This window comes from Aotus nancymaae, unplaced genomic scaffold (genome assembly GCF_030222135.1).
Source record: "Aotus nancymaae isolate 86718 unplaced genomic scaffold, 86718_ANA_hifiasm-v0.15.2.pri h1tg000018l, whole genome shotgun sequence".
NCBI lineage: Eukaryota > Metazoa > Chordata > Mammalia > Primates > Aotidae > Aotus > Aotus nancymaae.
Genome location: NW_026988430.1, coordinates 1,663,217 through 1,679,096, shown reverse-complemented (window position 1 = coordinate 1,679,096; position 15,880 = coordinate 1,663,217). Strand labels below are relative to the sequence as shown.

General features: G+C 45.7%; 1 protein-coding gene across 1 annotated transcript in view; it reads right to left on the bottom strand.

Moving 5' to 3' along the window:
- The window catches only part of ZZEF1 (zinc finger ZZ-type and EF-hand domain containing 1), a 133,964-nt gene extending 118,296 nt beyond the window's left edge, over positions 1 to 15,668 (bottom strand). The window contains exon 1 of the mRNA XM_021671289.2: positions 15,315 to 15,668. Coding sequence (XP_021526964.2) covers positions 15,315 to 15,668 — 354 coding nt within the window. The remainder of the gene's footprint in view (positions 1 to 15,314) is intronic.
- Positions 15,669 to 15,880: the final 212 nt, after the last annotated feature.

Sequence of the window (15,880 nt, the reverse complement as noted above, 5' to 3'; positions counted from 1 at the left end):
TGGGGAACCTGATAAGCTCAGGGAACGTACCTACAGCCACCAACACTGGAGATCTCCCAACGAAAGGGCCAGCCAGTTCATCTTACTGTGAGGCCGCCAGTTGACAAGCCAGAAACAAAGAGCATCCAGCTTTTTAGTCCCCCATTCTTTAATGAGTGGACAGCCCCGGACAGCTGGACATTTGAGTAAAGCCTTAATATGAAACACAGAAAAAGCAACTAGGAGAGGCTGGGTGCAGTGGCTCACGTCTGTAATCCCAGCACTTTGGGAGGCTGAGGCTGACAGATCACTTGAGGCCAGACCTTCAAGACCAGCCTGGCCAACAGGGTGAAACCCTGTCCCTACTAAAAATACAAAAAAATTAGCTGGGTGTGGTGACGTACACCTGTAATCCCAGCTACTCAGGAGGCTGATTGCTGTGGCACAAGAATCGCTTGAACCCAGGAGGCTGAGGTTGCAGTGAGCTGAGATCGTGACACTGCACTCCAGCCTGGGTGACAAAGCCAGACTCTGTCTCAAAACAAAAAACAAAAACAAAACAAAAAGGCAACTAGGAAAAAAGACAGACTATGCAGAGAAAACAAAACTTCAAAAGGATGATTAATAGCTTCAGAGAAATACTTTTCTCAAAAAAAATTTTTTTGAGATGTAGTCTAGTTCTGTCACCCCAGCTGGAGTGTAATGGTGCAATCTCAGCTCACTGCAACCTCTGCCTCCTGGGTTCAAGTGATTCTCCTGCCTCAGCCTCCTGTGTGTCAGGCCTCCAAGTGCAAGCCTGGACCCAGAAAGTCTAAAGTCCTGCCTGCGTCGGCTAATTATCCCCCACCCCCAGCCTGCATTCGCCATTATCCCTGATCGCCCAGCTTCCCCCCACTAACGTTAAGCTTCTAAACCCACCTTGCCATCTTAACTGTTAGTATGATAAAGTGAATACTCCTTACCCCACCCTGCCATCTTAACTGTTTTTATGATAATGTGAATACTCCTCACCCCACCCTACCATCTTAACTATGCTTAACCCACCACCATTGTAACTGAACTCATGGTAATGTATACTCCTTGCCAGTACCCCCACCACTGTAACTGATCTTACTTCGTAACACCCCTGCTCCCTCCCCAAAAACTTTGCCCCAACCTATAAAACCAACTCCTATCCCACTGCCCTTCGCTAACGCCCTTTCTGGCCTTAGCCCACCTGCACCCAGGTGAATAAACAGCCATGCTGCTTACACAAAGCCTGTTTGCGGGGGTTTCTTCGTTCAAAGCGTGCGTTTTAACACAGAGTAGCTGGGACTACAGGCATGAGCCACCACACCCAGCTAATTCTCTGTATTTTTTGGTTGAGACGGAGGAGTTTCATCATGCTGGCCAGGCTGGTCTTGAACTCCTAGCCTGAAGTGATCCGCCCGCCTCGGCCTCCCAAGTGCTGGGATTACAGGTGTGAGCTACTGCACCTGGCCAAAAAACATTTTTAATACCAGCTTTACTAAGGCATATAATTCACACACTATAAAGTTCATCCTTTTAAAATGTATAACTCAGTAGGTCTTAGCATACTCAAGAGTTGTGCAACCACCAACTATCTGATATTGGAATCGTGAAAGATCAGGATACTACTACTAAAAACAGGATATTGAGAAAATTTTTAAAAGCTCTTGAAGGGAGTATAAATTAGTTTGACCACCGTGGAAGGCAACATGGTGATTCCTCAAAGAGCTAAAAACAGAACTACCATTTGACCCAGCAATCCTATTACTGGGTATACACCCAGAAGAACAGATATCGTTCTGCCATAAAGACAAATGCACACAAATGATCACTGCAGCACTATTCATAATAGCAAAGACATGCAGTCAACCTAAACGCCCATCAATGACAGACTAGATGAAGAAAATGGGTAGTCCTTCAACATAAGTAAGGTAAAAAGACAAAAAAGAGGGCCAGGCGCGGTGGCTCACGCCTGTTATCCCAGCACTTTGGGAGGCTGAGGCGGGTGGATCACAAGGCCAGGAGTTTGAGACCAGCCTGGCTAACATGGTGAAACCCCGTCTCTACTAAAAATACAAAAATTAGCCGGGCATGGTGACAGGTGCCTATAGTCCCAGCTACTTCGGAGGCTGAGGCAGGAGAATCTCTTGAACCCGGGAGGCAGAGGCTGCAGTGAGCCGAGATCCGCCACTGCCCTCTAGCCTGCGCAACAGAGCAAGACTCCATTTCCAAAAAAAAAAAAAAAAAAACAATAAAAAGAAACTATGGTAGTACATATATACCATGGAATACTATGCAGCCATAGAAAGAATAAGATCATGTCTTTTGTGGGAACATGGAGCTGGAGGCCATTACCCTTAGCAAACTAACACAGGAACAGAAAACCAAAGACTGCATGTTCTCACTTATAAGTGGGAGCTAAATGATGAGAACACATGAACACAAAGAAGGGAACAACAGAACTGGGCCTACCTGAGTGGGGAGGGTGAGAGGAAGGAGACGAGCAGAAAAAATAACTATTAGGTACTAGGCTTAGTAGCCGGGTGACAAAATAACGTTTACAACAAACCCCCGTGACACGAGTTTACCTATATAACAAAACTGCATATAAGTACCCCGAACCTAAAATAAAAGTTAAAAAAAAATTAAAAAGCTCTTGGAAATTAAAATATCACAACAAAACAAAGATCTCAAAGGAAAGGTTGGAAGGTGAAGTTGACCAAAGTGCCCACAAAGTACAGCAAAAAGACCAGACTACGGAAACCAGGATAGAAAAGCGAAGGAAAATCAGAGGACTAGTCTAGGAGATCCAACATCCAAATAACACGAGTTCCAGAAAGATGGAACACAGAAAACATATGGGAGGAAATCACTATCATTATGATTCAAGGTAAGTTCCCCAAACTGAAGGCCACAAGTTCTGTGACTGCAGGGGCTGATCACCATATTCAGTGGATCAAAGTGCATCACAATGAAATTCTCTAAGACTGAGGAAAAAGGCAAGTCCTACTTCCAGGGAGAAGAAACAGTTTCTATGTAAAAGGTCAAGAATCTGAATGGGGCTCAATCAGCAGCCACACGGAAGCCAGCCGGCAGCGAAAGCAGTGACTTCATTCTGGGGAGTGCTCTAACGCAGAAGTCAAAATTCAGCCAAAATCCTATCAACTGTGAGACAGCAGAATAAAATCATTCTTACACATGCAAGGTTCTCATAAAATGAACTGCTTAATCCTCTCTTTTTCAGAAAGCTACTAGAGGATGTAGCCACCAGAATGAAGAAATATGCCAAGACAGGACAAGAATGGGGTCCAAACAAGAGAGAAAATGAATCCCTAGGATGATGGAGCTTCTGAGATGACACCCACACAGCAGACCTAGAGAATAACAAATCTAGGTTAGAGCAGGTCAGAAGGCTACAGGAAATACTTCCTTGAGAAGATGAAATTGACAGAATGCCCACGTGTTTAAACATATTGAATGTTTGTGTTAAGAGATTTAGACAACCAACAGAGAATCTCGGACTAAATTAATGATAAAAGACCAAAAATTAAGGAGAATAAAAGTACCTATTCAATTGTTAACTACCAAGAAAAAAAAAAAATGTATAAGAAAAGAAAAGCAGGTCATGCCTCATGCCTGTAATCCCAGCACTTTGGGAGGCTGAGGTAACCACCTCAGCCACAGGAGTCCAGGAGTTCAAGACCAGCATGGGCGACGTGGCAAAACTCCTCTCTACAAAAATATACAAAAATTAGCCAGGCATGGTGGCATGCACCTGTAATCCCAGCTAGTCAAGAGGCTAAAGTGGAAGGATCACTTGAGCCTGGGAGATCGAGGCTGCTGTGAGCCAAGATTGTACCACTTGTCCAGCCTGGGTAACAGAGCAAGACCCTATCAAACGCAAAACAAAAACAAAAACATGGTACTATATGGAACAGCAATGTAAAGAACTTAAGCAATCATAATAATGCAAACATCAAAGGGTGATGTAAACAAAATGGACAGAATTGTAGCGGGAGGACAGGAGATGTGCCTGCATGGGCAAGGAAGGGAAGGCGAAAAACAACTCAAGCCTCATGGCTGATGCTCAAATAAAACAGACAAAGCCTAACCCTGAAAAAATATCACAAAGAACGTAAATATACTACTTGGTAATACAGAGTTAAATACTCAAGAACCAGCTTGAAAAGTGATTGTTCTTGGGGAATGAGACACTGGGGCAGGACAGCAGGAAACCACCGTTTCTTGTTCAAATCTTGTCGGCTATATACTACGCACATGTACAACTGATAGAAGTAAAAGCCAAAATTTTGACTTTTTTTTTTTTTTGAGTCACCAGGTTGGAGTGCAGTGGTACGATCCTTGGGAGGCTGAGGCACGAGAATCCCTGGAACCGGGGAGGCGGAGGTTGCAGTGAGCTGAGATTGCACCACTGCACTCCAGCCTGGGCAACAGACGCTCCATTTCCAAAAAAAAAAAAAGATGTTAATAGTCGTAATAAAATGTTTTGTATTTTCTTATTCTTGCTTATCTGTATTTTTAATTTTCTAAAATCTACATATATTGCTTTAATAAAGGAGAATTTTTAAACATTAAGAAATTTAAATACAACCCAAATACAAAAAGTGAAGCCAGTGGGGGAAGAAGGAGGTGGCACAGAGTGCAGCCTCTATCTTCCCTGCAGCCCGCATTGTGAATACTACAGTACCAGATAATAGCTACTTCCCAACTTGTTCACGTTACAGCACACTGAGAAAATAACGACATTGGTAAGACTCAAGGTCTGAGGAGATTAGCACAGCTCTAATTCATTTGGTTGGGAATGACACACAGATTGGGAAGCTCTGAATCAATATCTGGGCACTCGTTAAATGCCAGGCACTCAGCAGAGCATTTTATATGCTATAATATCATTTATTCCTCATAACAGTAACAGTACCATCAACCTCCCCATCTTATAGTTGAACAGAGAGGTCAGGTAACTTGCCTGAGGTCACACAGCTAGTGTTTGCATCTAAGGCTGCAGAGTTCATGTTCTTCACCACAACTCCATTCTCCTTTTTGATTAGATAACCCCTGGGGTTCTTTACAGTCTGGAGACCAAAGGCTTAAAACCTCTAAGCTCCATTTCTTTCCTCCATCTATAAAATTCGCTTTCGGCACCTTTTGTCCAGATTAACTCCTAACAACTCTAGAAGTGAAACTCACTCCCTCTGAATCTCAAGGAGGCACTCAAGTCCTACTTCCACAAATCAAGCATTCCCTGCACCTCCAACTTCCCACACAACTCCTTTTGTATATTGCTAATAAAACTTCTATATAAGCAAGGCTATAAAAATAGCAACATTTTTGCTATCTTTTTTTTTTTTTGAGGCGGGTCTCCATCTACAACCCAGGCTGGAGTCCAGTGGTATGATCACGGCTCACTGCAGCCTTGACCTCCTCCTGGGTTCAAGCGGTCTTCTCACCTCAGCTTCCTGAGTGACTGGGACTACAGTGGCTGGGACACGCTCAGGTAAATTTTTATGTTTTTGTAGAAATAAGGTCTCACTATGTTACCCAGGCTGGTCTCGAACTCCTGGACTCAAGCAATCCTCTTGCCTCGGCCTCCCAGACTGCTGGGTTTATAGGCATGAGCCACTGTGCCAGACCATTTTTGCTAATTTTTTTTTTTTTTTTGAGACAGAGTCTCACTCTGTCACCAGGCTGGAGTACAGTGGCACAATCTGGGCTCACTGCAACCTCCACTTCCCGGGTTCAAGTGATTCCCCTGCCTCAGCCTCCCGAGTAGCTGGGACTACAGGTGCGCGCCACCATGCCAGGCTAATTTTTTGTATTTCAGTAGAGATGGGGTTTCACCATGTTGGCCAGGATGGTCTCTCGATCTCCTGACCTCGTGATCCACCCACCTCAGACTCCCAAAGTGCTGGGATTACAGGCATGAGCCACCACGCCCCTCCTCATTTTTGCTATTTTTTTTTTTTTTTTTGAGACAGAGTTTCGCTCTTGTTACCTAGGCTGGAGTACAATGGCACGATCTTGGCTCACTGCAACTTCCACCTCCTGGGTTCAGGCAATTCTCCTGCCTCAGCCTCCCGAGTAGCTGGGATTACAGGCACGCGCCACCACGCCCAGCCCAGCTAATTTTTTGTATTTTTAGTAGAGATGGGGTTTCACCATGTTGACCAGGATGGTCTCGATCTCTTGACCTCCTGATCCACCCGCCTCGCCCTCCCAAAGTGCTGGGATTATAGGCTTGAGCCACTGCGCCCGGCCCATTTTTGCTATTTTTAGTAGACTTTATGGATCTGTCAATAGTTAATGAAGATGATAAAAGGGATTTTTGAACAAAATAAAAACAAATATATTTTGACTAAGAAAAAAATTACCACAGCTCTGTGAACAGCTTCACCAAATAATTACGCAATTTCCTAACACTCACAAACTGACTGTCCTAAAGAAAAGAAACCTTCAGGTTTTCTACCCAGGAGTCTGAGGGGGAAGATCAATTGAGCCTGGGAGTTGAGGCTGCAGTGAGCTGTGATCATACCACTGTACTCCAGCCTGGGTGATAGAGAGAGAAACTTTTTTTTTTTTTCTTTTTTGAAGTATGTTTATATAGTCTCATATGAAACCTGTTTCCTCATTAAGCTTGGGTTTTCACAACTGTAAAAAGGACTTAGATGCGAAACAGGGTTTAGTGAGGATTAAGCAGGATAATAATATAAACAAATTCTATAAATTAAGGAGTCCCATATGTTACCTATTGCCATCGGTTTTGAACTTTAAATGTATTTTCAGAATCCTGGCCAAAAGACTTCACAGAAGCCCATTTACTCATATACTCATTCAGCCCTATCTGATAAGCTGCCATTATATACACATACACACACACACACGTACATTTATACCTGATCCTGTGCTTGGCTCTGTGGATACAAAGATGAATAAAGCATACGTAGTCCTTACCCTTCAAAACCCTCACAGCTTAGAAGACCAACCTGTAAACCAACAGCAGCAATGTAATGGGTGTGATAATTACGATACATGGAGTATAACCTACTTACAACAGCCAGTATTAGCGAGCACCAGGCAGAGTTCTAAGCACTTCACATGGATCAACTTATATTTTCCGTAACTCCAAAGGTAGGTGCTACCTTTTTGCAGGCGAGGAATAGAGAGGTTAAGTATTTTGTTTAAGGCATATGGTTAGTACATGATGGAGCTTGAATCTGAATCCTGGACTGATTCCAGATGCCATAATTAACCACTATACCATGAGCCAACAGACACTCTGGGGATGAGAAGTCCAGGAGGGGGAGGGGTATTCGGGGGAGATGGCCCAGGAAACAACAACCCTTGAACTGTGCTTTAATGGATAACTAGGAGTTTGCAAGTATATATCGAGGGAGAGGCAAACTCAGGTCGGGGGGCAGAGTGTGTGCATACATAAAGACTGCATGGCAGAGAACTATAACCTGCCTGGTGTGGCTAGAAAGGAACAGGGCAGGTGATAAAGAGAAGGACAGAGGTCAGAATAAAAAGAACTTGGCAGACCCAGGATGAAGAGCTCAGTTATTACAGCAAGGGCACCACGGGGCCACTGGAGACTATTAAGGGTGGAGGTTACTGACCACCCCAGTACTAACTACATAAGCTCTCTTATTGGAAGGGACCTAAAAATCTCTTAAAATATGTTCTTTGTGCCAGGCACAGTGGCTCACACCTATAATCCCAGCACTTTGGGAGGCCAAAGCAGGTGGATTGCTTGAGCCCAGGAGTTCAAGACCAGCCTGGGTAACATGAAGAAACCCTATCTCTACTAAAAACACAAAAATTAGCCTGGTGTGGTGGTGGGCGCCTGTAATTCCAGCTACTCAGGAGGCTGAGGCAGGAGAATCGCTTGAATCCGGGAAGCGGAGATTGCAGTGAGCCAAGGTCAAGACATTGCACTCCAGCCTGGGTGACAAGAGCAAAACTCTGTCTCAAAAAAAAAAAGGCCAGGTGCAGTGGCTCAAGCCTATAATCCCAGCACTTTGGGAGGCCGAGGCAGGCGGATCATGAGGTCAAGAGATCAAGACCATCCTGGCTAACACTGTCTCTACTAAAAAAAATACAAAAAATTAGCCAGGCGCGGTGGCACATGCCCGTAGTCCTAGCTACTCAGGAGGCTGAGGAAGGAGAATAGATTGAACCCGGGAGGCGGAGGTTGCAGTGAGCCAAGATCGCACCACTGCACTCCAGCCTGGGCAACAGAGTGAGACTCCGTCTCAAAATACAAAAATAAAACAAAACAAAAAAACAGTTATTACAATCTAGTTAGAAAGCCATATCGATCCACCTCGCAGATAAGAGACAGAAAAGTGGGCTGGCTGACTACAGACTTCCATCAATTTGCCTTAGCCTGAGGACAGCACGAGGCAGGCTCAGACTCTCAGCCATCTCTGTTTAGCCTCCTTTACATTACAACATGTAAATGATTACCAAAAGCAACACAGACCAGGCTGGGAGCAGTGGATCATGCCTGTAATCCCAGCACTTTGGGAGGTCAAGGAAGGCGGAATGTTTTGAGCTCAAGAGTTCGAGACCAGTCTGGGCAACATGGCGAAACCTCACCTCTACAAGAAAAACATAAAAATTAGCTGGGTGTTTGGTGGCGTGCACATATAGTCCCAGCTACTCAGGAGGCTGAGAATGGAGAATCACTTGAGGCCAGGAAGTGGAGGCTGCAATGAGCTGAGATAGCATCACTGCACTCCAGCCTGGGTGACAAAAAGAGACCCCATCTCAAAAAAAACAAAAAATCACAGACCAGAATTGTGAGCAAATCACAGACCAGAATTGTGAGCAAATCACAGACCAGAATTGTGAGCAAATCACAGACCAGAATTGTGAGCTTAGACTACAATGCACTGGCTTAAATAGCAAGGCTGCATCGTGGTTACACTCACACTCCATCAGTCAAAAAATCTGGATCTGATCTTATTTCTGCCACTAACTGACTGGGTGGGTCACCTATCCACCTATCCAAGGCCTCAGGTTATTCACCTGTAATCATGTCCTTGTCTACCCAGCACTGTGGGAGGCCGAGGCAGGCGGATCACTTGAAGCCAGGAGTTTGAGATCAGCCTGGTCAACATTGCAAAACCCCAGCTCTGCCAAAAATGCAAACAAACAAACAAACAAACAAAAATTAGCCGGGTGTGGTGCCTGTAGTCCCAGCTACTCAGGAAGATGAGGCACGAGAATGGCTTGAACTTGGGAGGCAGAGGTGGCAGTGAGCCGAGATTGTACCACTGCACTCCAGTCTGGGTGATAGAGCAAGATTCTGTCTCATAAAAAAAAAAAGAAAAAAAAAAAAAGAAAAGAAAAAAGAAAAAGAAAAGAATGTCCTTGTGTAAAACTCAGCCACAACCATAGAAAACAGTAACACTGCCAATTCTAACACTTACTGAGCACTGAGCTTGTTCTATGGGTGAGGCAACTGAGACACAGTGGTCAACTAAGTTGAACAGTCACCTGGCTGGAGAATGCTGGAACTAGAATTTGCTCACAAGCAGGTTGGCTTGAGGCCCAATTCTCAAGCTCAGTCTAAAGAACAGCAGAATGAGCAGACTCGTAACGCAGCAAACCCACTTTTACAGGCTAACTACACATCCGCCCAGGATGTCATGAAAGGGATCCCTTTTCGGGGGAGGGGAGGGCAGGTTGCAGGCAATGAGTACTAAAGTCCCAGGCAGTCGGACTCTAGACCAGGTGCTGAAGTATCATTCCCAAAATTTTCCATGCCCTCCCACTTCTGTATATTTGCACATGCTGTGCCTTTCAAATGGAATAGCCCTTTCTTCCTTTGCCAGACAAATTCTTCCAGCCTCTCAAGCCTTGTTTCGGTGAAGCCTTTCTCAGACTCCATGCTACTGGTAAGTGCTTTTCTGTGGTCCTTGAAATTGGAGTAGGCTTAGGATGGAGCAAAGAGCAGACAGGAGGAGCAGTAGAGCAAAGGACAAAATTGCCACATATGTGGGACACGGTAGAATAAAGGGGCTCCTTAAAGAGCACCGCAAGACAAGGGTAGAAGGTCTAAGAGCCTAAAGGCTGCTCTACTCTTCAGATATGGTTCTGAAGGCAATGGGGAGCCACTGAAGTTTCTAAAGCAAGACAGTACCATGGTGAGATGGGATTTTGGAAATCAGAGAGAGGCAAAGAGCTGTGGCCTTTCCTCCATAGCTCTCCTAGATCATGAATTTCTCCAAAGAAGCCAATGCCATTCACTCCCCCACAGCAAAGCACACAAAGCCAAAGTAAGTGAAAATAATCTCCAAACACCAAGGATCTTTCTTGCACTGCCTCGTCACCATCAACAGCCATCCCTCCCTTACCAAAGACCTCCTGTGTGCAATGGTTGGGCAGGCAGGTGGCTGGCAGCCTCACAACTTGGCTGCAAAGCAAGGCCCGACAGTATGCTCTAAGTGCCAAATGACCTGTGCAGAACAGGGAACACGAGCCTCGGGTGCAGGGCTGAGAACACCATTATGGAGACACCATCTGAATCATGGTGCTGACCAGGGGACAGTGCCAAGGTGGGGAATCTTAAAGAACTGATGGCAGGATCCATACATAGGACCAAGCAGGCGCCCCATAGGTAGCACAGGGCTCGTGCGTGCGGTGGTGGGGAGAAGAGGGAAGGTAAGTTAGGTAATGAGTACTTGGTCCCTTGCATAGTGGAGAGCCGAGGACAAGAAATGCTGGCAGTCCACCGTAGCTTTATGGTGCACACACAGCTCTCACTGTCTACTGTCTTAAAAGGGCAGATAATCACATATGCATATTCCTACAGGCACAATTCCTGGGCTCAAAGCCATTCTAAATGAGTTGATTAATACTTTTCAGATAATAATATGAAGATGGGCATAGGGCTTTTCTCTAAACTTCCTGTAAACCCAAAAGTGACTAAGAACCTTTTAAAGTTTTCACAAAAACTCTATTTAACTGTTTCCTTCAACATCAAGAAATATTTTATTACTAAGAGGTTACAGACTGAATATAAAATCTGAGGTGTGAGTGTGTGGACTACAACTTAGTCTCCTAAATCACACTGAGCACCGGCAATCACCCAGCACTGTGCTAAGAGGAGAATAGAGATGAATCGAAAAGGCCCTTCCCTTACAGCTTACAACCCCATGAATTTCACAAAGTAGGCACCAAAGCTAATGTGGCAACTTCATAAAATAGAACCTATTCACATGAAATTTCACTTTAAGGCCATCTGTTATCATCCTGTGCTCAGCATGTTTTTTCTGCCATAGATTTTCTAGAAGTGTACTCTTAGAGCATTAAATATCTAATCTCTAATCTCTGCTGTGAAATAAGAACTTAATTTTAATTCTATTTTCCCCTCTACATGGGAGTTAATTAAATACTGCTCCCTGTGAGCTAACTACAGAGTCCCTTCTCCCTGGACCACGCCTACGATGAGAAAAGGTGTGTTGTACTATAAAACGATAATGTTTCAGACTTTGGTCCATGATCCAACTCCAAGAACTTTTTTTGTTATTGTTGTTAAAGATGGGGTTTCACCATGTTGGTCAGGCTGGTCTTGAACTCCTGACCTCAAGTGATCTGCCCGCCTTGGCCTCCAAAGTGTTTGGATTACAGGCGTGAGCCACCACGCCTGGCCAGAACTTCTTTATAACACCTCCCAAGTAACTGAGTTCACAGGAACGTGAAAGCAAGACAGCTGTGTGGATGTGAACCGCAGTGTAAGTTAGGAAGCCAAAGAATAAACATGGAACACTTGGAAAGTCTTAGCATTCTAAGAAATCACGCACACCAACGATTATCTGTTTACCACGTTACCTCTTATAAAAATGAACGAAGGAAACAACTTGACATTTTAGTTGCTACTATAAAGACATTTAATTATTTCACAAACCCTTCGTCTTGTATTAAAATATAGCAATATAAGCCTGGTGTGTGTGGTGGCTCCTGCCTGTAATCCCAGCACTTCTGGGAGGCTGAGGTGGGCGGATCACAAAGTCAAGAGAGCAAGACCAGCCTAGCCAACATGGTGAAACCTTATCTCTACTGAAAATACAAAAATTAGCCGGGCATGGTGGCGCACCTGTAATCCCAGTTACTTAGGAGGCTGAGGCAGGAGAATTGCTTGAACCTGGGAGTCAGAGGTTGCAGTGAGCTGAGATCACAACACTGCACTCCAGCCTGGTGACAGAGTGACACTCTGTCTCAAAAAAACAAAAACAAAAAATCACTGGTGTATTAGGTTTTCTGTCCCTTGAAATAGTTTTGTATACCCCTAATAAACCATACCAGACTTCTTCCAGATTCTCTGGACTTTGGACTTTTGTGGATACAATTTCCTCTGCCTGAAACACTGTTACTATCTCCTGTTCCTTGTCTGCTTTCACCAGTCACCTGTGGGCTGAAATGTTACTTTCTCAGGGAAGTCTTGCTTGAGCCCTAGATGAGGTTAAATACACTTGCTATTTATTCCTTATGCCCTCCCTCGGTTAACACTCACCACATCTTATAGTTATTGGGTTAGTACCTGTCTCTTCCACCACACTACATACTCTTTAAGAGCAAGTATCTGCTTTATCCACTGTCATCGAAGTGAGCGGCAGTCAATATACGCCCAATACACATTTGCTCAGTGAACAATAATGCCACAACCCTTTAGTGTTCTGGACCACACCTCGAGTATGTCTTGACCTTGTATGAAGTGACTCCTATGAACTCTACAACAAGTTCTATTTCTGTCAGATACTCTCACAGTGTAAACTGTTTCTCTCCCTTTGCCTTTGCACAAATCTGCAAAGTGCCAATTTCTTGAACAAATCTGCGTGGTTCTTTCCACTACCACTTCATGTTCTCATAATACACGTAGATACTAGAGGGAAGGTGCTATGTGTATTGTCGGAAATTTTTTTAAAAAGTAGATCTTTCGCTAACATGACTTTTTTTTTGAAATGGAGTCTTGCTTTGTCGCCCAGGCTGGAGTGCAATGGCACAATCTCGGCTCACCACAACCTCTGCCTACCAGGTTCAAGAGATTCTCCTGCCTCAGCCTCCTGAGTAGCTGGGATCACAGGCATGCACCACCACGCCCAGCTAATGGTTTTCTTTTTTTTTTTTTGAGATGGAGTTTTGCTCTGTCACCAGGCTAGAGTGCAGTGGCGCCATCTCAGCTCACTGCAACCTCAGCCTCCCGGGTTCAAGCAATTACCCTGCCTAAGCCTCCCAAATAGCTGGGACTACAGGTGCACCCAGCTAATTTTTTGTATTTTAGTAGAGATGGGGTTTCACCATGTTGACCAGGATGGTCTCGAACTCCTGACCTCAGATGATATGCTCGCCTTGGCCTCCCAAAGTGCTGGGATTATAGGCGTGAACCAATGTATCTGGCCATGACTATTATTTTTCAGGGCTGGGATGCCTTAAAGTTACTTTTTTTTTTTTTAAAAGGAAAACATAAGAAACACACAAACTATGTTATCTGAATTCTGGCCATGCACAGGAAGACATTCTTAAAATATTTTAAAAAGCCCCTGATTTTAAAGTGAACAAATCCTTTTTTTTTTTTTTTTGAGACGGAGTTTCGCTCTCGTTACCCAGGCTGGAGTGCAATGGTGCGATCTCGGCTCACCGCAACCTCCGCCTCCTGGGTTCAGGCAATTCTCCTGCCTCGGCCTCCTGGGTAGCTGGGATTACAGGCACGCGCCACCATGCCCAGCTAATTTTTTGTATTAGTAGAGACGGGGTTTCACCATGTTGACCAGGATGGTCTCGATCTCCTGACCTCGTGATCCACCCGCCTCGGCCTCCCAAAGTGGAACAGAACCTTTTAAAGGCATTACAAGCCGGGTGTGGTGGCTCCCGCCTGTAATCCCAGCACTTTGGGAGGCCAAGGCGGCCAGATTACCTGAGGTCAGGAGTTTGAGACCAGCCTGACCAATATGGTGAAACCCCATCTCTACTGAAAAAAAAAAATACAAAAATTAGGTGTGTGGTGGCGTGCGCCCGTAGTCCCAGCTACTCTAGAGGCTGAGACAGGATAATCGCTTGACCTCGGGAGATGGAGATTGCAGTGAGCGGAGATCGCACCACTGCACTCCAGCCTAGGCAAGAGAGAGACTGTCTCAAAAAAAAAAAAAAAGGCATTACAAGTTCCTGCTGATTTACTGCTCTATGTCCTCACCCTTCATGGCCACTGAAGATTCTACATGCCTAACTCATTTTCACAAATGCAGCACTTTTGTCATATTGTGGAGTAAAAAGAAACAGGATCCCAGGAAGGAGGTAGTGAGACATTATAAACAAGAAATAGGGCAGGGGTGGAGGAAGAGAGAGCATCAGGAAGAAGAGCTAATGGATGCTGGGCTTAATACCAGGGTGATGGGGTGATCTGTGCCGTAAACGACCATGGCACACGTTTCCCTATGTAACATATATTCAAATCCAAATCCTGCACATGTACGCCTGAATTTAAGATAAAAGTTGAATGAAAGAAAAAAAAAAGCAAGAGCTCTAGGTGATAGTCTCAGTTTTACTGATTCACTGGGTAACCTTGGATCAGTCTTCTTGACTCTAAGTACCCAGTAGAGGTAATTCCCAAGACGCCTTTCAAAGAAAATATTTTGCTACCAAATCAATTTGCTCTCTTAATGATTTAGCAGACATGATCTTGGTGATTATAGGAAAAACTATATAATTACAAGTATTCACAGGAAACCTGGCATTTGCCTATCAGTTTCAGATCCTATGAAAGTTTAAAAGAGTCTAATATATGGTTCTTTAAAGATCTACAAACCAATGAGTATTTTGGAAAAGCTAGTTATTGCGTGAGGAGGATGGGTTTTAGAAGGTGAGCCTTTCCAGTATGTACTGTCTTTCACATTTTATTCGGTGCCCACAACGAATTCGGAAGATGCTGTGTAAAAACCCGGACAGGCCAATATAACAAGATGGTTTTCACCGCCACTCCTCCTATCTTTACATCTCTTTTCAAACTGTTCTAGAACCCGATAAAAGATCTCCAGAGAGCAGCGTCAGTCAGCTGCACAAATGCTTATATATGACAACATACACAGACATATCTGGGTTTGTCCAGTTCTTCCGAGCAAGGACGGCCTAATCCGGGCTTTCTACACCTCTAACAGGCTCGAGATCAACCAAACGCCCGCTGAAAGGCTGGAAGCACCTCGTAAGGTTCCCCGCCTGGCCTCTCCCAAGCAAACGCCCACCTCTTCCTTCGGTCCCCTGGGGGCGATCGCCCTGCCCCGCCCCCGCAGTCGCAGGCCCGCCCTGACCTCCTCGAACTGCTCGCCAGAGCCGCCGGCTCCGCGAGCCTCCAGCAACTCCCGGAACTGCTCCAGAGTGACAGACTCTTCGCCGCGCCCCAGCCGTTCTTCCAGCCAGCGAAACAACGCGCCGCGGTGCCTCGACACCAGCGACTCGCAGGGGGGTGTGGGCAGCAACGCAGCGGCCGCCTCCCGCAGCCTGGCCGGCTCCAGCAGCGCCGCGGCAGGTGGTAGCGCAGGAGCCGCGAGGCCCGGGCCGGGGGTCGTGCCCGAGACCGTGGCCCAGTCCTGGTGGGGGCCCCAGCCCTCGCCCCCGGCGGCTGCCGCTTCGTCTTCACTGCTGTGACTCGGAGCGTTCCCCATGGGGTCTCCGTCTTGGGCGCCCGGCTCTGCAGCCGCTGCCGCCTCCCCGCCTCGACCTGTCAACCTCCTACAGCAGCCGGCGGGCGGGGACTGGCAGGAGACCGCGGCTGCGGCTGCGGCTGCGGCTTCCGGCTTCCTGGCCGTCAAGCGAGGACTGCTGTCGCAAAGAAGCCGTCACGTAGGTAGGCGGTCTCTAGCAGCTCACGACAGCT